The 21539-nt window shown below is 40.5% G+C and overlaps 2 protein-coding genes across 2 annotated transcripts in view; both read right to left on the reverse strand.

The window, feature by feature from the left end:
• DHRSX (dehydrogenase/reductase X-linked) overlaps positions 1–21539 on the reverse strand; it is an 886103-nt gene that overhangs the window by 790232 nt on the left and 74332 nt on the right. The window lies entirely within an intron of this gene.
• On the reverse strand, positions 13413–20224 carry LOC138248995 (E3 SUMO-protein ligase ZBED1-like). Its single transcript, XM_069203051.1, is given in 3 exon segments — positions 13413–15048; positions 15051–15716; positions 20221–20224. Coding segments are annotated over 3 exon segments (2049 nt in total). The 3' UTR covers positions 13413–13669.

Here is a 21539-nt window from a genome sequence, read left to right on the forward strand (position 1 = left end):
ACATGTTTTGTAAAAGTAATGCCCTGCAAAGCATTATCGGTCAAGTTTCCGTGCCACAAATATTTTAGTATGTTGATATGACTGTAATGCTCAGAAGAGCCCCTGGAGGACACCACAATAACAGACAGCCTTAAAAGAACATAACCACATGAAAAAGGAATGAGAGAAAATAATGGAGTGTAACCATGTGTTTAGCCCCTAGAGGGTGTAGTGCAATTTCAAGGTTACTAGGCCTATTGCAATGATATAAACAAGTCCATAAAACTTAACTTCTCCCAGCTGTAAGACCAACGAGAGAGCTTAAAGAGATAATGATGGTGGTAGGGGTTATTATTTCGGAGTCCCCACTAACATGTTAGTAGGACTCAGAGAAGATGTACACAGAAAGAGCACATTGTGGCCAATATTTTGAAGGTGGTCCCACTGTCCTAGGACACCACAGGCTGAGTTCTGAGCAAACATGGTTTGTAAAAGTAATCCCCTATAAATCATTATGGAGCAAGTTTCTGTGCCACTAACATTTTAGTATGTTGATATGACTGTAATGCTTAGAACAGCCCCTAGAGGACACCACAATGAAAACTGCATTTGTAAGAAACATGGTCATGAAACTTTATAGTTAGCCCTTAGAGGGCATAGCCACACAAAAAGAAAATAGCACTAAATAATGCAGTGGAACCATATATTTGGCCCCTAGAGGACATGGTGATTTACACATTTTCAGAGGTAACAGGCCTATAGCAATGATATTACAAACAAGGCTCTTAAACCATAAGCTATTCCCATCTGTAGAACAAAAGTTCCAGCCAGGACAGCTCTTATAAAGACACTGAATGGTGGGAGGGGATATTATGTTGGGGTCCCCACTAACCTAGTGTGGGGACTCTGAGATTATATAGACAGAAAGAGCATGTTGTGCAGTTTTTTAGCTGGTCCCATTGTCCTAGGACCACCACAGGCTGAGTTATGAGGAAAAATGTATTGTGAAAGTAATGCACTGCAAAGAATTATAAGGCGAGTTTCCTGAGTGCAGTGAATATTGTAGTATCAGCTCTCCTGCTGTCCTGATTTCCCTTTGAGGATATCTGTTTTACGTAAAGCATTTACCAATTTCAAGTGTTTTAAGGGGAGAACCACAAGAAATGATTCCGATTAGGTAACTGTGAACAATGTGACCAGTGCTCCAATACCGCCTATCGAGTTCATGCTATTGTGCCTGTGTGCGCTGTGAGCGACATGGCCACCATGCAGCACGAAAGGGAGAGACAAAAGAATTTGCCCACGCTGACATATATTGGAAATCGTACAAAAATCCATGTAACAGGGGCAGTCTGCAAGGTGTGACAAAAACAGCCTCATTGCGGGACAAACAAAGTATTTACCAATGACATCAAGTGATTTTTGAAAGGCAAGTCCAGGAATGAATTAAAGTGATGAGCGTGAGATGGGCGTGGTTAAAAGCCCACAATACTTAACAGGTCAAAGCGCTTGCCCAAATGAGACAGGTATCTCAAACCCAGGTGTAGACATAACTCTAGTACTTAAAAGAGATACACAAATCACTTGGCCAGATGTAACAAACGTGTTATGGTTGCAGAGTCAAAATTGCTGTTTCTGACAGTAAAAACTGTTTTTACCATGTTCTAAAGATACTGTAGGATTCTGTAAATTTTTACTGCCTCCAAAAATAAGGCTGCCACTCCATAACGAATTACTATTTGGATGTGCGTGTTGTGAGCATCCTCTTCAAATAGCAATTCGGTAAAAGAGGTATCAATGATTTGCAGCAGCAGTTCCAGTTGCAAACCACTAAAAAGTTACCAACCACCAAGCTGGGGTGGTAAGCCATTCCCAAAAAGCAAGGGGTCCCCTTTGGACCCGTTCTCCCTTGTGAGTGTTGAAAAATGTTTCAGGGAGAGTAAGCAGTGGTCCATGGGACCAAGTCCAGCTGTCAGTAGAATGTTTTAAAAAATAGAAAACTTTTCTTTTTTAACATAGTCCTGCCTTCTTCAAGGAAAACTGGCTACATTTAAAAAGTATCTTTATTTAAACACTATCACAAAGAAGTTGGTCTGCTGACCTTTGGATACCATCATCCCTGTGATTGTGGCCAATCCGAGTGAATCGCAATTTAAAAAACTTACCTCATGAATATTAATGAACTATGTTGGAGTCCACTCTGATGCTGCATTTTTGGAACCGACCTATTAACCTATAGTTTGGTTCCCCAGATTTAACACTGGTTGCAAACTGCAACTAGTTTGTGCGACAATTGCATTGCTGCAAGTACAGTTGAGGATGTCCAAAAACATCTTAGCCTCCAAGCTATAATAACACCGTCCTATTTGACTTACCCATCTCAAGCTAATTTTACATGTGTTATGCTACCAGGAGCCAAAACAAAGTAGATCATGCATTTAATAAACAATGCCCAAAGGTAAGGTAAATTGACACAGCTGCTGTAAATAGACATTGAAAAGCAGCTGCCCAATTGTGGCAGGGATGGCTGGTGGTGGTTCCTACATCAACTAATAGAACATGTTGGCTTTGAACAAAACTACAGGCTTCTTTTTTTTATCCTTGGAAGCTATGGATATTGCATGGCTCAGATAACACTATAGAGACATGAGAAAATATGCCATCTTTCATCCCTCCTAATGTCCCTAACAAGAGAATCCTTGATACAGATAATTAAAATCCACCTTGTTTATAAAGAAATTTGAAATGAGGTCTACAATTTATAACTTTCTTTTAAAAGGATATGCTCGCAACCTTGACCTCTCCTGAGACTTCAGTTTCTACATTAATGAAGGAGTTAGATGATTAATCAATAATATTGTGCTTTAAAAAGTATGTACTAAAATGATATGTCCCTAATCCTACCTAGGAGACAGCCCAACTCTTATTCCCAACCATGCTGAAACACATTTGCTTGCGGAATGGATTTGTGAGTTTAGCTTTAATTACTGCATTTCCTGTAACTTTACCCAGGTGAACTTTAGCAGCTCAAACCGGCCTTAATCTACTGAAGGAAAATAACATGCAAATGCTGGTATGTGCCGAGTTCTGTGCAGAACAAAGCAACTACACAACAGTGGTATAACGGAGGGATAAATTCAAGAGCAATATCTCAAATCAACAAGGAAACCATCAATGTTCACTGGAAAAAGAATTTAATTACACAGAAAATAAATTATTACGCCTGCCTATGCATACAGCCACACTCTGTATAGATGCTGAAAATCTCTGGTACAACACACCAGTATATACAAATATCTACATTTCTAAACATAAATATACATATATACATTTTTTTACTGTCCCAAATGTTCACATAGGAGAAAAATATCTTTTCATTTCTGTATATAAACAGTCCTGTCATTCCTCTGTGTTTCCTTGTAGCTCACATTTAGGTGGTTACATAAAGGATCCAAATGTAATTCCACTTTAAGGTAGCCGCAGTCTCAGGAGTCCGCGGATCCTCGGCGAATTTGTGCAAAATTAAAAAATAAAACATTTTTGGCCCCTTGCAGGGTCCCTCTTGGACCAAGACTAGAGGGCAGGGTATCCCAACATTGCCCCCTATATATTATTTGCATTATTTAAGGATTTGGGACAGTTATGGGTCCTAGAATGGCTGCCAACACTTCCTAGTTGATGTGGTGCAGCCAATCAGATCTTAGGATGCATTTGGGCAGGTCTGGTATTTTCCTGCCACATAATTCCAGTGGCCCTGCATATAACTAAAGCAATTCCATTTACCTTCTTCTTCTATCTGCAGCCAAAACTGAAAATGTTGCCATTTAGCATCCTAACTTAAATCTGCCATGCTAATTCCAATAGAATGCCACTTTCACCACCCCACCATCAGAGTTGCTGACTGGCTAAAACAGTTCCCAAAACAAGACAACCATGGAGAGGTAAGGAGAAAAATAAACTAACAGGGTCACCCAAACATATCAAGAGTGTTCAAACCCTCATAGTGTAATGAGCATGGTTGCAATAAGGAGAGATTATTAAAGCATATACAATTATCATATAAGCCCAATAAAAACCTTTATCAGAAATAAACATTTGGCATTAGACTGTAATGCTCAGAATAGCCCCTAGAGAACACCATAATGAAAACAGCATTTGTAAGAAAGATGGCCATAGTTAGCCCTTAGAGAGCATAACCACGTGAAGAAAAAAAGACTGAAAGTATTGCAGTGTAACCACATATTTAGCCCTTAGTAGGCATAGTGCATTACACATTTTGTAATAATATAACAAACAAGATCATACTCTCAGCTATAAAACATAAGTTCCAGCCATGAAAGAGATTAAACAGACACTGAATGGAGGGAGGGGTTATTATTTTGAGGAACCCACTAACCTAGTGTGGGGACTCTGCGATGATCTGGACAGAAAGCACATGTTGCGGTGAATGTTTTGAAGGTGTCCCATTATCATAGGAACACCACAGGCTGAGTTATGAGCAAAATGTTTAGTAAAAGAATGCCCTGCAAAGCATTATGAGACGATCGGGTTCAGCAAATATTGTGGTATGTTGACTGTAATGATTAGAGAACACCACAATACAAATATAATTTGTGAGAAACATGGTCATTTAACCATATAATTAGCCCCTAGAGGGCATAACCACATGAAAACAGAATGGCACAAAGTAATATACTGCAACCATATATTTAGCCCCTAGACGGCTTAGTGCTTTACACATTTTAAGGCGTAGCAGACCTACTGCAATATTAAGGCCCTTAGAACCCAAACTACTCCAAGCTGTAAAACAAATTTTCCAGCCATCTTAAAAAGGGTCTGAATTATTATTTTGGGTTCCCCACTGACCTAGTTGGGGACCTAGAAAGAGTGTGTCACGGTGAACATTTTGGTGATGGTCCCATTGTCCTAGGGCCACCACAGGCTGAGCTATGGGCAAAAATATTTTAGAAAATAATATTTGCAAAGCATTATGGGGCGACTTTTACAGAGTACAGTAAATATTGTAGTATCGGCTCACCCCCTCCCCCGTGCCGGGAGAGCCTTGCTGCAGAGTTCTGTGGTTTTTAGTAATGCATTTATCAATTATAAGAGTTTTTGGGAAAGCTATGGAGCGTGAAGGGGAGAGCCAAAAGAGATGACTGATTAGGTAACACTGTGAACAATATGACCAGCACTCCAATACTGCAGATGGAGCTTGCGCTGTTGGCGCTGTGAGGGCATTGGCTGCCATGGAGCACGAAGGGGAGAGACAAACGAAAAAAATAGTTCACCCACGCTGAAGTATATCGGTAATCGTGCAATTATCCATGTAACAAAGTCAGTCTGCAAGGGGATAAAAAAAACACCCTAAGGCGAGACAAATGTAAAGCAATTACCAATGACATCAAGGGATTTTTTAAAGGGAAGCCCACAAACGAGTGAAAGTAATGGGCATAAGGTGGGCGTGGTTAGAAGTCCACAATACATGCTTGCAAGCTCGACCTAAAAAGCATGCTTTCTGGGCCAACATCTAGCTTTCTGCCAGTTTTGGTGTAAATTAATTCAGCAGTTTGGGCTGTAGCTGTGTCTCAAGTTTCTACGGAAAAATGAATGGGAAAAAGTGTTTTGTGATCGCCCCCTTTTTCTCAGCCCCGCTTGATGGATGACTCTAAATCTTTTCTTCTGCAGACTAGTCAAAGAGTAGAACTTTTTTAGAATGTTTTGTGGAGATTCATCAAACAACACCAAAGCTATTAGCAACACAAAAAACGCCTTTCCTATGGAAACACCATCCTAACTAGAACTACCCAGTGGCAACCGTCACAGATTAATATATATATGTATGTACATATATATTACATATACATATATATATATATCTATATATATTTATATAGATATATATATGTATAGAGAGAGAGAGAGATATTTATATAAATACGTATGTGTGCTTAAAATAGTACTTACCACCAAGGTTTTGAGGTAAAGTTGTCTTTTTTAAATGTGGTAATCCCCCATATCTCATATATATAACACAGTGGTGATCCTGTTGGTATAGTTAGGTCAGAGTTTCCATAGAAAAAGCATTTTCTGGTTTGCTAATAACCTTGGTACCAGATATAGGTTCATCCACCATTGCTCTTTCCTGGAAGGTTTCAAGGTGATCAGTAGAGCAGAGGCTTAGAAAAAGGTGGGGTCCCAAAACATTGTTTTCCCATGTTAACACCATTAGAAATGATGGGAAGCAGTACAGAAAAAATGGCTCAACACAATGCCACCAAATTTGGCAGAAAGTGAGAACTTTACTCAGAAAGTATGCTTTTCAGGAGTTGGTGTAAATTCTTTCAGCCTTTTGAGAAATTGGTGTTTAAAGATATGCTCAGGAGGCTTGAAAGTGCTAATAAATAGGTATATCTGAACAATTTGTCCCACAGCAGTACTGTAAATTCAAACGATAAGCGATTCTGTTTGCCCAAGAGAGCTTTGTCTATATTCGACCTTTTAAGTCCCGTTGGACCAAACGATCTAAATGACTGGCCACAAGGTGAAGAAAAATGGTGTGGCCATCATTACAGGACAAAAGTACTCGGTCCCCGGGTTTTCAAGTAGTTTGAAAATAATAAAAACATAAAGGACAGGTTAGGGACACCCAAACCCCGTGGCACTCATGGGGGTACAACCAGAGGGCCAAATCTTTTTGTTGCAAACATTGCACCATGGGTACAGTAGTACGCCCACAGGACTCAGTGCAGCTCTCCCATGATGTAAAATTGTACTCCAGTGGGACCATACAAGCCTAACTGGTTGAAGCGTGCATTGTCAAGCTGTACCAAGGGTGTGACTCTTGATCATGAGAAAATAGGACTACCTTGCTACCACAACTATGTTTTAAAAAAAAGAATATACTTGTGTGGTGGGATTCCGCGGGGGATTAGCGCCCTTGGCGGGTTCGTGCTGCTCTGCAGCCAACTCCAAGCTACGTACGGCCAAAAGCCATGGGCTGGAGGGGTTGGCTGCCTGTGGGAGGTTGGCCATAGGCCAGGCATTGTGGCAGGCAATGTGCGGTAGTGTACTGCATGCTCGCAGGGTATTGGCCGCAGGCTAGACCCTACAGCCAACCACACACCACAAATGGCTAAAGGCTGTGCATGGTAGGGGGGGTTGGGCACCCATAGGGTATCAGCCAGAGGTGAGATTCTGCAGCGAAACCCATGCTGTGCACAGCCAAAGGACATGCACAGTTGGCCACCCACAGACAGTTGAGAGCAGGGCCTGGCAGTGTCTGCACTGTGGCCAATTCCACGCTGTGCAGTTCCTTTGAGGTTCATCACTGGTCATCAATGATGTAATTTAACATGTCATGAGTGATGTAATATGTCAGGTCATATTCAGTGCATGGCGGAGGGTGCAAGTGATCGTTAGCTCCATGAACTATAACTGAATTTCAGTGTTTTTTGTTTTTTAAACTTTAGTTTTTCTGCAATTTCAACACCTAACTACAAAATCACTTGAACCTTTATGTGATGACTATGTCATGTAATGGTACTCCTGATGTATTTCCTTTCAGTGTGTAATATGTGAAGTAATGGCTAGTGTACTTACCAGCAATGCAGAAATATAGATTTTTGGAAATTACTGCAAAATGCTAAGCAGTTCCACAGAGAGAGAGAGTCACATGCCTGGACAAATCAATCTAAGACATATAGTTTGATGATAAACAATAGAAGCCCTTCCCCTGCCAAAGAATGGCTAGAAATAGTAATAATTTATGAAAATAGCTTTTTGGAAGGAAAAACAAAAAAAACGAACATCTGGATCCCTATTAAGAATCCTAGTCAGGGAACATAGTTTTAATATCACAGCGTAAAAAAAAGAATAAAAGCAACAAAGGAAGAGAAAGGCAGGGGAGGGAAAGGGTGAAGTGGATGAATGTGGGTAGGAAGGGAGCCCCATGAAAGGAAATAAAGTGGGTAGAAAAGGAGAACTATTGAGAGGGGGGAATGTAGTGAAATATGTGTTTTTGACCACTGACTTTGTGTTGCACCACTTTGTACCTGGATTAGTTGCCCAGTGTTCACCAGTTGTAGATTACCATTTGTATTCAGTTTAGCTGCATATTGACTTTATCGTAGCGTTAGACACTGCATGTTAAATGTGTTAGTATTTTCCCACATTGCACACTGTGCTTATTTTCGTGCTCTTTCTCACTGAAGAGCTAGGACATATTATGGGGGAGGTAGGCAGTCAGCACGATAAGAATGTACCAGACTAATGTTTATAGTGCACGCAGGTATTGGCTCGGGCTTGGCCAGTTCCAACCTGTTTCTTTCAACTCTGACCTAAACTAGCCAGCATTTTTGAATATTTCTTTTTTATGGGAAGGGTTTTTCCAGAAACCCCCTTCTCCGGTTCTTTAAGGTATAAAAAGATGGCCATGCTCAGTAGCAGTGAATTCCGAGACCTAGGTCAGGATTAGATGTCAAATGTCTGACACCTGTCCCATGAGGGTGGAGATCTCTTTTGCGCAGTTGAACGGGGTCATCTTCTTGCTGGCATGAGAAAGATGAGGCATCTGACAGGCCCCACAGTGATTAATTTTTACTTCATTATTTGCTTTGCATAATATAATCATAACTACATATATTTGCTGTGTACATTGCAGTTGAGAATAATTTTGGGATATTTTCCTTTAATTGCTGCGACTATTTTTAAACATGTGCTTTCAACCTGTTAACCTCCTTTTTAGGAACCTCGTGGTGAAATAATAATAAATGTCTTCTTTGAACGGAGAAGTGAAAGCAAAACAGGGAATAATAAACAAAGTTATAAAAACTGGTGAAGAACAGAAGAAAAGAGGACGTCAGGAGAAAGGGAAGATGATAGAGGGAAGGAGGAATGGAGAAGGAATAGGGGACAAAAGCAAACTGGCATGAGAAAAATATAGGCTGGAAGGTTAAAATCAGGAACAGCAATTTGAAAAAGTAAGACACCATTGTCAAAATTAATGGCATTTATACATCATAGAAATCATGTAACAATGGATTTAAAAAAGGCATTCTATAGATTGGTTTCTATTAAGTGTTAAAATGCCACTAGTGAAAAATTAAACCGCTAAGGTGAAACGGTTTCTCGAAATAGGTATTCTATGAATTTGTTTTTCTATATCACATATAACTATAAATTGTGTTATGTGGGGGGTGACGTCTTGTGCAATGTCCACCTGCTATAATGTGGTGTTTTGGACGTGGAGGGCAGGTCAGAACGCATTATGATGGGGTGATATGTTCACTCATGAGAAAAGAGACTCATAGACGTGAAAGGCACAGGAGGGATTGGAAGAAGGGTACGTAATCAGAATTACAACACCAAGATATGTTGCAGGTCAGGGGCGTGTGCAGTACTTGGCAAATACATGAAAGTAGCCTGACCTCTAAAAAAGTTGATTTGATTTGGTAGAGGCATTTAAAAGTACTTAATGCTTTGGAGAACTGTTGAAAGACAGGAAAACAACCAGGCATTCCACAGATGCAAGACTGTTGCAGTGCACACTTCGAACAGCTTTAAGTACATCGGGGAACAGTTGGAAGCAAATGTCAGTGGATTAGCTGAGGGGGTTTGGTTAGAGGCTCATATGGGACACAGGAATTGTCAATCTCTCTTGTACTGTTCAATTAATTTCAAATAGCTACACCAAACACACTGTGTCCGGAAAAAGGTAATGGAAAATTAACTTTGTGATTGTTAGTCACGATTTTTAGAAAGCAATGTTCCGGTCTTTGAAGTCAATGTGGCAGATATTGCTGGTACCTACTGCCTGGCTAATGTTACTAGGCTATGATCCTGCAATTCCAAGATATCAAAAATTGCTCTCTGTTTCGATGTTGGTAGCCCAATCTTTGTTGCTTACAAGGTGGAAAGCAAAGCTTATTATCTTCATTGGTGAATGGATAGGGAGGATGAGGCAAGTAAGAGCTGTACACTTTTTTTTGAGGAGGGGCAGTGAGATTCAACAAATTGTGGGGTCAATTTATGGTGGAAATGAGTAGTTTGTTCTGTTAAGTTTCACCTTTTTTTAATCGAGATGAGTATTTCTGCATGACAATATATTGGTCCTCATTACAAGTCTGATGGTCGCATGACCGCAGACTCGCGGTGGTGGTCCCACCGCCAACAGGCTGGCGGTGGGACCGTCACATTATGACGGTGGCAGAGCCGCCATGGTTGGACCACCAACACTGTCATGCTGCTGCAAGCCATCAACCTGGAGGTCCCAGTGGTTGTCATCCTCCTGGGCAGCACTGCTTGCAGCACCAAGCTGGGGATTAGGAGTCCCCATCCACTAACCTTTCGGAATGGAGGTGTCGGGGGGCCCCTGCACTGCCCATGCACTTGGCATGGGCAGTGCAGGGGCCCCCATGCACAGCCCCGTCGCGCATTCCACTGCCCAAATTACAGGAAGTGGCATGTGCAATGGGTGCTGCTGCACCCGCTGCACCGCCACATTGGCACCAGCTCAATGTTAAGACCCTGTTCACTGTAGGGCCAGCCGGTGGAAACACTGCAGGTGAAGTCCAATTAGGGCCGGCGGGGTTCAGGCCGCACAGGTGGTATGAAGGCGGGAAGAGTTAACTCAATGAGGGCTATAATGTTTTAAATACAATAAGAAATTATACAATTTTCTATGAAATTGAATGTGACTTGTACGAAATCTGTTTTGGACTTTATGTGTTGGTGTACTGTAAAATTATTGTTTTCTTTTTTTATTCTGGATCTCCCAAAATAAAAATACTAAAAAAAGAAATACGCTTGAAAAGAGAGACTTCTAGCACTCAGTTTAGAACTGTACTGTAATATGGAAATACTGAAGGCGATAATATACGCTAAGAGGTGATGGAGTTGCAAGTATAGCAAACCAATCACTCCTAGGACCACTGAAGGACACAGCATTGACGTTAATCATGAAGATATTAATCGTTATGGGGCTGATGGTCTATACATTCTTTTCATTTCTTTCTAATGTTACAGCATCTCACTGGAAAGGCAAAGATGCTCAGAGAAAGGCAGCAAGAGTGGCACACGGGTGGATGGTGATGAAAAAACAATAATCAAGAGGGTGCCCTTAAAAGCACCAAACGAGATGGGGGCTGTGGCATGAACTCTTTTATAACCGTTGAACAAAGGAGAGTGGTTTTTAGGTGTGGCGTAGCCAAGACTTTTTGATTCGACTAAAATTACATACGTAATGTACTAATAGTGGTTTTCAGCTACCCTTCTTCACTATTGGTCTGCTGCATGAGGGAATGGGTCAGCCCACTTCATCTACTAGTTAACTTCACTGTGAATAGCTCAGGTGTGCTTTACACTACTTGGCTGTAATCTGTCTGCCTCCATGGGTCATCGCCTCCCACCTCCTCCCTGTACCCTCCTCAAATGGCTGTCTGATATATCTGCACCACTCATGTAATACTATGACTGCCTATCTATGCCTGTGTGTTTCCTCATTTTTTCTATTTTTACTGTCTCGTTTTTCACTATATGCCTGACTAGAAATATGATGTTTTCAAGTTGACCACCTTTACGGTCATATTTTGTTTATTGTCATGATGAAAAAAACAAAAATAAAGTTTCAGAAATACCTTTACTGTGAGTGAAGGCATTCTGGCATTTCACTTGAAACATATCGGCAGAGATTAATTACCTTCAGTGCCAGGGCCTGCTTTGGCAATGTGTGCTTCTTGAGACCCCAAAATGTGTGCTTTTAGACAATTATTAAGTATATTGTCTAGGGCTGTCAAAACAATAACGTTACAAAAAATTGACAACACAAAACTGTCACTGACAAAGCCAAAAACGCTGGCTGCCTTTTCCAGAACTATTCCCTTTGCCCATGCTTGTTTAAGATCAAAAAGTGGTGGATAGAGGGAAATATGACAGACCCCTGAATTAATTTCTCTACTGCATAAATTATGCTTTCTCAAGTAAAATGCGATTGTTGATCAGGAAAGTAAAGAAGGATTAAAAAAAAAAAATAAGTGTCAAGACTCATAAATCCCTCTGTGTTGGTAATTTTTTGTCTAGAGTGAACAAATATTTGTTTTTATTTTCTGCAATGCTTTAATTCAACATATGTTAAAGAAAATACAACGGAAAATAGAAATATTTTGATAAAGTACATTTATTACGTTTTGAAGGTAAGTGATAAAATTATTTGGCTCGATATTTAGCTCCAGCTAGCTAACTATTAGATATGCCGAAAAGTACTAAAACACGATGTTCGGTGCGTACAGTGAAGGTAAAAGTGACGACGTTTTTGGACGAACTGTATTTCAACACTGCAGTTTTGTCGCTTGAACTAGTCACAGATCTGTCCCTGAGATGCCTCCTCTGAACTGCTGGAGGAGGGGAATAAAGTGCGTGTTCTATTTTGTCATATAACGAGACACCTCACCAATCTTGTTATCGCACTTGGTGCTGGGTCCCTTGCCAGCAAAAAGTTTAAAGGCTTGAGACTGAAGCCCACTCTATTCAAGGGAGGTAGGCTTCTTCTATGATAGACAACTTTTAATACAAGGGTGAGCTACCTCTAGATAGTTAGTAAACAGTTGCTCAATGAGTGAATGTTTACAGACAAACCTGGGGCAGGTGAGGGAGAAGAGCTACTGCGAGAAGCTAACCACAAACTGTTCATCTCTTGAAGTCATCTGCTTGCATAGTAAGGTAGACCACCACAAATCAGGGGGAAATGTTAATTAAATTTAGAATCTGAGAAAACGGCAAAAATGAGTCACTAGGGACCGCATTAGAAACATTTGCATTGATGAGGGGAAAAATTACCCTCCCCAACACAGATTTGCATAATCTTGTTCAGGGTGTGCAAGAGGAGATGGGCAATAGAAACCCTAGCTTGTGCAATATTCCTTTTCGAGCATGATTCCCAGGGACACCTTGGTGAGCCTCTTTTAAAGCTCCCAGTCCTCTTTAAAAGTTACCACAACTCCTTAGAGCCAGAACTATGAAAGAAGTCAAAAAAGAGTCACGGTCCACTAAAGTTAAGGTATTCAAAAAGGATTGCAGACCTACGGACTGAGATTTGAAAATATCGGCAGGGTATCTCTTACACCTCATTATAAATCTGTGAAGACAGCTTTCAAATAAGAGAATACATAGGGGGTTATTCCAACTTTGGAGGAGTGTTAATCCGTCCCAAAAGTGACGGTAAAGTGACGGATATACCACCAGCAGTATTACGAGTTCCATAGGATATAATGGACTCGTAATACGGCTGGTGGTAAATCCGTCACTTTTCCGTCACTTTTGGGACGGATTAACACCTCCTCCAAAGTTGGAATAACCCCCTTAATCACATTTGCAATAAAGCTATTCTGTGGCGTGCATTTGCAAAATTATATTCACAAGAAAGGCTTGGAACACGGTTTGAACAGGTTGTAACTGTTTTTATTGTGCTAGGTAACCACAAACCCTTCTGATTTCTTCAACTTTTAACAGATAAACACCGATATTCATTTTTTAAGTTGTAAACACAATTGTTATTGAAGCTGAAAACAAGAGTATATCATATTGTTTCAATATTTGTAGAAGTTGGCAGCATACAAGATAAATAGTTTTTGGTAACTCTGGTCAAATAAATTCATCATTATTAGAAATACTTTAAATAAACTCAAGAATTTCTTTAAATAAACCCACTGTCCCTTATGGTAAAGAAACTGCTACTATCACTTAAATTAAAAATATGTTCCTGTTGCAGTCCCCACTCTCCTTCATCTTCATCTTCCGGTTCCGGTTCAGACCAGTTTCGTGTGTTTTCGTACAAAAATATCTGTTCATCTACATGGGCTGGGGCTAATCTGTTGCGCTTAGCGCTTACAACGTTTGTGGGTGAACCAAAAAGGCGTTCTGGGAAGACCCTAGTGGCTAGAATACACCAGTACTTTTGAAGTACCTTTGGTAAAACAGGAAAAAGGGCTAACCGGTCTGACCACCATTTCAGTGGGTCTTCACTGAGACCAAGAACCTTTTGTGATTTGAAATTGCTTAATTCCTCAACCACCTGGGCGTGTAACTCCTCCTGTCCCTCTGTGCCACCTGACTGGCAGAAGATTTCGGCCAGCATGTTGTTGATATTGGTGGTTGGAGCCTGAGATGAAGAGATAATCATTTTTTTCACAGGTGGCTCTTCAGGGAGTGCAAATGTTTTTTCCTCGGGTTCAAAAGAGCCATCCTTTCCCCTCTCCAAAAGACCTTTTGCCTCCTCCACCACTCGATTCTCTACCTGTGCCCGCTCAAATGCAGAAAGGAAAGGAAGCTTTTTGCACCTCGGATCCAAAAAAGTTGCAACATTAAGAAACATGTCTATCTCGGGAGTATGCTGGTAGGCTGAAGACAACTCTTTGGCTATCACTTCCTTGGCCATACTAATTTCTTTCACATCTGTGTCCTTAACATTCAACGTTGTGTTTAGCAGCATATGAAGAAGAGGTTTCACCATACTAATCGTAGGATATTTTGATGTAGACATCATCTCGGCTACTTGTTTAAAGGGCTGGAGAAGTTCCACAAGCCCTTCAATTATGTTCCACTCATTGGTTTCTAACATTAGGTGATGGTTATTGCTGTCCTCCACAAGGACAGCTGCAATGATAAACTGTTGTTCCTTTAGACGCTGAAGCATGGAAAGCGTGTTGCCCCACCATGATACGCGATCACTTTTGAGCATGCAGATTGCTACGTTTTGTTGCTTCTGCTTCTCGCTTAACACGTACATCGCCACTAAGGATTGCTGAAAATATTCCACCAGTTTTCTGCATCGAGTAAGAATTGAATGCAGTTTAGGAAGCTGAAAAGCATGTTGCAGCCCCACATTAAATATATGTCCCAGACAAGGCATATTGACTGAAATATCAAGAAGAGAGCAGGCTTTCACAATGTCTTTGCTGTAATGTGTTGTAGCCCCAAACACTTTCATATTGATACCCCACTCAACAAATGTCTCGTACAAGACACGTGTAATTGTCTCTGCTGTATTATCCTCTGGGATTTCAAATGTTTTAAGCACCGAGAGTTCACCGCCAGACAGTGAGAAGGTCCACCCTCAAGGAAGTGGACCGAAAGAGTCACATAGGATCGGTTCTGATTTTCGCTTCTCCATGTGTCCAAACTTATACCACACCAGGAGACTGTACTAAGTTCTTTTAAAACAAGCTCTCGCACTGTGGCATACTTTTCTGGAATCACTTTGGTACAAAAGTATTTCCTGCTTGGAAGCTCATACCTGGGCTCTGCAGTTTTTAAGAGGGACTTAAACGTAGGTTCATCTACTATTGAGACAGGATGCATACCTTCACAAATCAGGCTGATAACTGCGGAGGTGATCTCTTGCTGCTTCTTGCTTTCATAACTATGGCTGGTCTTCATGATCAAAGTTTCTTGGACAACTTGCTGAGACGATTCTGGCTTTAGTTTCAAGAATGCACTGGCAAAGGCTTCCCTCATTTGTTCAGTGTTGCTTTTCACAAATTCGCAAAACTCATCTGGATGGTTTTTCTCAAGATGATACGAAAGGTTGGACGTGTTTCCAGAATAGGCAATTTGAGTTCCACAAGTTGGCCCAAAAGGGGTGGAAAGCAATAGGTAGGAATGTATTTCAGAGAGTGAAAAGGATGGAATAGTGTCAATGATTAGAGTCACCTTGATGTATGTGAAGAGGCTAAAGTTGGCTACTAAAAGGAATGAAGCCCTCAAGCTACTGAAATATTCAAAATTGGCCACTTACTAAATTGACATCAAGATCAAGGTCTAGCCATTTGGTACAACATGTCAAATTTGGCATGCACAGAGACTGCTTAAAACATTGTGCCTGCAAGGAAGGCAGACAAAGGTCAGCGCTGTATAGTCGTCAAAGGTGCAGTGGATGGTTGAAATATTAACACTATCATAGGATTCTCTCAGCCAAAGTCAGGAGACCTTTGATGAGCCTTGCTTCCTAATTCCAAGCAGCTCGCACAGGAGTAATTATCTTAGGTGGGGATCAAAACTGTTCATGGGTGACAAGAAGGACAGGACACTTGGTATATTTGGGAGGGTGACACCATGTACACAAAGTACAAAGAGTGGGTTCACCCTATTGGACTGTCAGATGATTTACATACACTTTCCCATGCCAAGACACACTTCTCACATTCGTATAAAATATACATCTTTGTTGACTACATAGCAGTTAGTCATATGCTAACAGGATAAGTTGAGAGGCCCATATTAGTTCAATAATTTTATCTGAATACATTGCAATACAGGTGTCATTTTGTCTTCTGTACTAGAAACCCAGGAAGAACTCCAGGAAATTACAAGATTCCAAATTTGGAAATCCAGGTGTGTTTTGACAACTGTTTATCTGAGAACTGCAGTAGAGAACTAAGCAATCTGATTGCTTCTATAGCCAGTCTAAATAAAAAAAGCATTTGCAAAGCAATAGGTCTCACATTTGCTTGAGTTAGAGCTATTAGCATTCTAAATTCATAAATGGAATTTTCTTGCTACATAATTTGGTCAACCCTGCCTCATAATTCCATCTTTTCCTGCCATATAATTCCAGGGGCCCTGCATATAACTAAAGCATTTTCATTCACCTTCTTCCTCTATCTGCAGAAAAAAATTAAAATGTTCCCATTTAGCATCCTAATTTAAATCGGTTATGCAAAATCCAATAGAATACCACTTTCCCAATCCCACCAACAGAGTTGCTGGCTGCCTAACACAATTCCCTAAAAAAAGACACAAGACAGCCACAGAGGAGAAATAAAATAGAAGTGTCACCCAAACATATCAAGAGTGTTCAAACAGTCATAGTGTAATAAGGATGTTAAGTTGGCCTGACCAATTGTCATAATTGTAATAAGGAGAAATTATTTAAGCATATACAATTATCATGTAAACCTTTATCATAAACAAACCTTTGGCATTAGACTAATGCTCAAAACAGCCCCAAAAGGTCACCATAACAAAAATATAATTTGTAAGAAACATGGTCATGTAACCATATTGTTAGCCCCTAGAGTGCACAACTCTATGAAAAAAACAGGACAAAGTAATGCAGTGCAACCATATAATTATCCCTTAGAGGGCATTTTAGGGCTAACAGGCCTACTGCAATGAAATCACAAACAAGGCCTTTAAAACAAAAGCTCTAGCCATGCGAAAGCTAAAGACACTGAGTGGCGGGATGGGTTATTTTTTTGGGGTCCCCACTAACCTAGTGTGGGGACCCAGAGATGATGTAGCCAGAAAGAGAGTTTTGAAAGTGGTCCCATTGTCCTAGGACCACCACAGGCTGAGTTATGAGCAAAAATGTTTTGTAAAAGTAATGCCCTGTAAAGCATTATGTGGTGAGTTTTCATGCCGTGAATATTACAGTATGTTAACTACAATGCTCAGAACAGCCCCTAGAGGACACCACAATAAAAATAGCATTCGGAAGAAACATGGTCATGTAACCTTACAGTCAGCCCTAGGAGAGCATAACCACATGAAAAAGAATGGAAGAAAGTAATTCAGTGTAACCATATATTTACACCCTAGAGGACGTAGTGCATTACACATTTCAGAGCTAGAAGACCTACTGCAATGATGTAACAAACAAGGCCATAAAATATAATCCCCCCCCCCAGGTGTAAAACAGAAAGTTCCAGCCATGAGAGCTTAAAAAGTTCCAGCCACGAGAGCTTAAAAAGTTAATTAATGATGGTAGGGTTTATCTTGGAGTCCCCACTAACATAGTGTGGGGACCCAGAGATGATGTAGACAGAAAGAGCAAATTGTGGTTTTGAAGGTGGTCAATTTGTCCTAGGACCACCAAAGGCTGAGCTATGAGCAAACATGTTTTGTAAAAGTAATGCCCTGCAAAGCATTATGGGTCAAGTTTCCGTGCCACAAATATTTTAGTATGTTGATATGACTGTAATGCTCAGAAGAGCCCCTGGAGGACACCACAATAACAGACAGCCTTAAAAGAACATAACCACATGAAAAAGGAATGAGAGAAAATAATGGAGTGTAACCATGTGTTTAGCCCCTAGAGGGTGTAGTGCAATTTCAAGGTTACTAGGCCTATTGCAATGATATAAACAAGTCCATAAAACTTAACTTCTCCCAGCTGTAAGACCAACGAGAGAGCTTAAAGAGATAATGATGGTGGTAGGGGTTATTATTTCGGAGTCCCCACTAACATGTTAGTAGGACTCAGAGAAGATGTACACAGAAAGAGCACATTGTGGTCAATATTTTGAAGGTGGTCCCACTGTCCTAGGACACCACAGGCTGAGTTCTGAGCAAACATGGTTTGTAAAAGTAATCCCCTATAAATCATTATGGAGCAAGTTTCTGTGCCACTAACATTTTAGTATGTTGATATGACTGTAATGCTTAGAACAGCCCCTAGAGGACACCACAATGAAAACTGCATTTGTAAGAAACATGGTCATGAAACTTTATAGTTAGCCCTTAGAGGGCATAGCCACACAAAAAGAAAATAGCACTAAATAATGCAGTGGAACCATATATTTGGCCCCTAGAGGACATGGTGATTTACACATTTTCAGAGGTAACAGGCCTATAGCAATGATATTACAAACAAGGCTCTTAAACCATAAGCTATTCCCATCTGTAGAACAAAAGTTCCAGCCAGGACAGCTCTTATAAAGACACTGAATGGTGGGAGGGGATATTATGTTGGGGTCCCCACTAACCTAGTGTGGGGACTCTGAGATTATATAGACAGAAAGAGCATGTTGTGCAGTTTTTTAGCTGGTCCCATTGTCCTAGGACCACCACAGGCTGAGTTATGAGGAAAAATGTATTGTGAAAGTAATGCACTGCAAAGAATTATAAGGCGAGTTTCCTGAGTGCAGTGAATATTGTAGTATCAGCTCTCCTGCTGTCCTGATTTCCCTTTGAGGATATCTGTTTTACGTAAAGCATTTACCAATTTCAAGTGTTTTAAGGGGAGAACCACAAGAAATGATTCCGATTAGGTAACTGTGAACAATGTGACCAGTGCTCCAATACCGCCTATCGAGTTCATGCTATTGTGCCTGTGTGCGCTGTGAGCGACATGGCCACCATGCAGCACGAAAGGGAGAGACAAAAGAATTTGCCCACGCTGACATATATTGGAAATCGTACAAAAATCCATATAACAGGGGCAGTCTGCAAGGTGTGACAAAAACAGCCTCATTGCGGGACAAACAAAGTATTTACCAATGACATCAAGTGATTTTTGAAAGGCAAGTCCAGGAATGAATTAAAGTGATGAGCGTGAGATGGGCGTGGTTAAAAGCCCACAATACTTAACAGGTCAAAGCGCTTGCCCAAATGAGACAGGTATCTCAAACCCAGGTGTAGACATAACTCTAGTACTTAAAAGAGATACACAAATCACTTGGCCAGATGTAACAAACGTGTTATGGTTGCAGAGTCAAAATTGCTGTTTCTGACAGTAAAAACTGTTTTTACCATGTTCTAAAGATACTGTAGGATTCTGTAAATTTTTACTGCCTCCTAAAATAAGGCTGCCACTCCATAACGAATTACTATTTGGATGTGCGTGTTGTGAGCATCCTCTTCAAAAAGCAATTCGGTAAAAGAGGTATCAATGATTTGCAGCAGCAGTTCCAGCTGCAAACCACTAAAAAGTTACCAACCACCAAGCTGGGGTGGTAAGCCATTCCCAAAAAGCAAGGGGTCCCCTTTGGACCCGTTCTCCCTTGTGAGTGTTGAAAAATGTTTCAGGGAGAGTAAGCAGTGGTCCATGGGACCAAGTCCAGCTGTCAGTAGAATGTTTTAAAAAATAGAAAACTTTTCTTTTTTAACATAGTCCTGCCTTCTTCAAGGAAAACTGGCTACATTTAAAAAGTATCTTTATTTAAACACTATCACAAAGAAGTTGGTCTGCTGACCTTTGGATACCATCATCCCTGTGATTGTGGCCAATCCGAGTGAATCGCAATTTAAAAAACTTACCTCATGAATATTAATGAACTATGTTGGAGTCCACTCTGATGCTGCATTTTTGGAACCGACCTATTAACCTATAGTTTGGTTCCCCAGATTTAACACTGGTTGCAAACTGCAACTAGTTTGTGCGACAATTGCATTGCTGCAAGTACAGTTGAGGATGTCCAAAAACATCTTAGCCTCCAAGCTATAATAACACCGTCCTATTTGACTTACCCATCTCAAGCTAATTTTACATGTGTTATGCTACCAGGAGCCAAAACAAAGTAGATCATGCATTTAATAAACAATGCCCAAAGGTAAGGTAAATTGACACAGCTGCTGTAAATAGACATTGAAAAGCAGCTGCCCAATTGTGGCAGGGATGGCTGGTGGTGGTTCCTACATCAACTAATAGAACATGTTGGCTTTGAACAAAACTACAGGCTTCTTTTTTTTATCCTTGGAAGCTATGGATATTGCATGGCTCAGATAACACTATAGAGACATGAGAAAATATGCCATCTTTCATCCCTCCTAATGTCCCTAACAAGAGAATCCTTGATACAGATAATTAAAATCCACCTTGTTTATAAAGAAATTTGAAATGAGGTCTACAATTTATAACTTTCTTTTAAAAGGATATGCTCGCAACCTTGACCTCTCCTGAGACTTCAGTTTCTACATTAATGAAGGAGTTAGATGATTAATCAATAATATTGTGCTTTAAAAAGTATGTACTAAAATGATATGTCCCTAATCCTACCTAGGAGACAGCCCAACTCTTATTCCCAACCATGCTGAAACACATTTGCTTGCGGAATGGATTTGTGAGTTTAGCTTTAATTACTGCATTTCCTGTAACTTTACCCAGGTGAACTTTAGCAGCTCAAACCGGCCTTAATCTACTGAAGGAAAATAACATGCAAATGCTGGTATGTGCCGAGTTCTGTGCAGAACAAAGCAACTACACAACAGTGGTATAACGGAGGGATAAATTCAAGAGCAATATCTCAAATCAACAAGGAAACCATCAATGTTCACTGGAAAAAGAATTTAATTACACAGAAAATAAATTATTACGCCTGCCTATGCATACAGCCACACTCTGTATAGATGCTGAAAATCTCTGGTACAACACACCAGTATATACAAATATCTACATTTCTAAACATAAATATACATATATACATTTTTTTACTGTCCCAAATGTTCACATAGGAGAAAAATATCTTTTCATTTCTGTATATAAACAGTCCTGTCATTCCTCTGTGTTTCCTTGTAGCTCACATTTAGGTGGTTACATAAAGGATCCAAATGTAATTCCACTTTAAGGTAGCCGCAGTCTCAGGAGTCCGCGGATCCTCGGCGAATTTGTGCAAAATTAAAAAATAAAACATTTTTGGCCCCTTGCAGGGTCCCTCTTGGACCTCACAACCAAGACTAGAGGGCAGGGTATCCCAACATTGCCCCCTATATATTATTTGCATTATTTAAGGATTTGGGACAGTTATGGGTCCTAGAATGGCTGCCAACACTTCCTAGTTGATGTGGCG

The sequence above is a fragment of the Pleurodeles waltl genome, chromosome 8 (assembly GCF_031143425.1).
Source record: "Pleurodeles waltl isolate 20211129_DDA chromosome 8, aPleWal1.hap1.20221129, whole genome shotgun sequence".
Taxonomy (NCBI): domain Eukaryota; kingdom Metazoa; phylum Chordata; class Amphibia; order Caudata; family Salamandridae; genus Pleurodeles; species Pleurodeles waltl.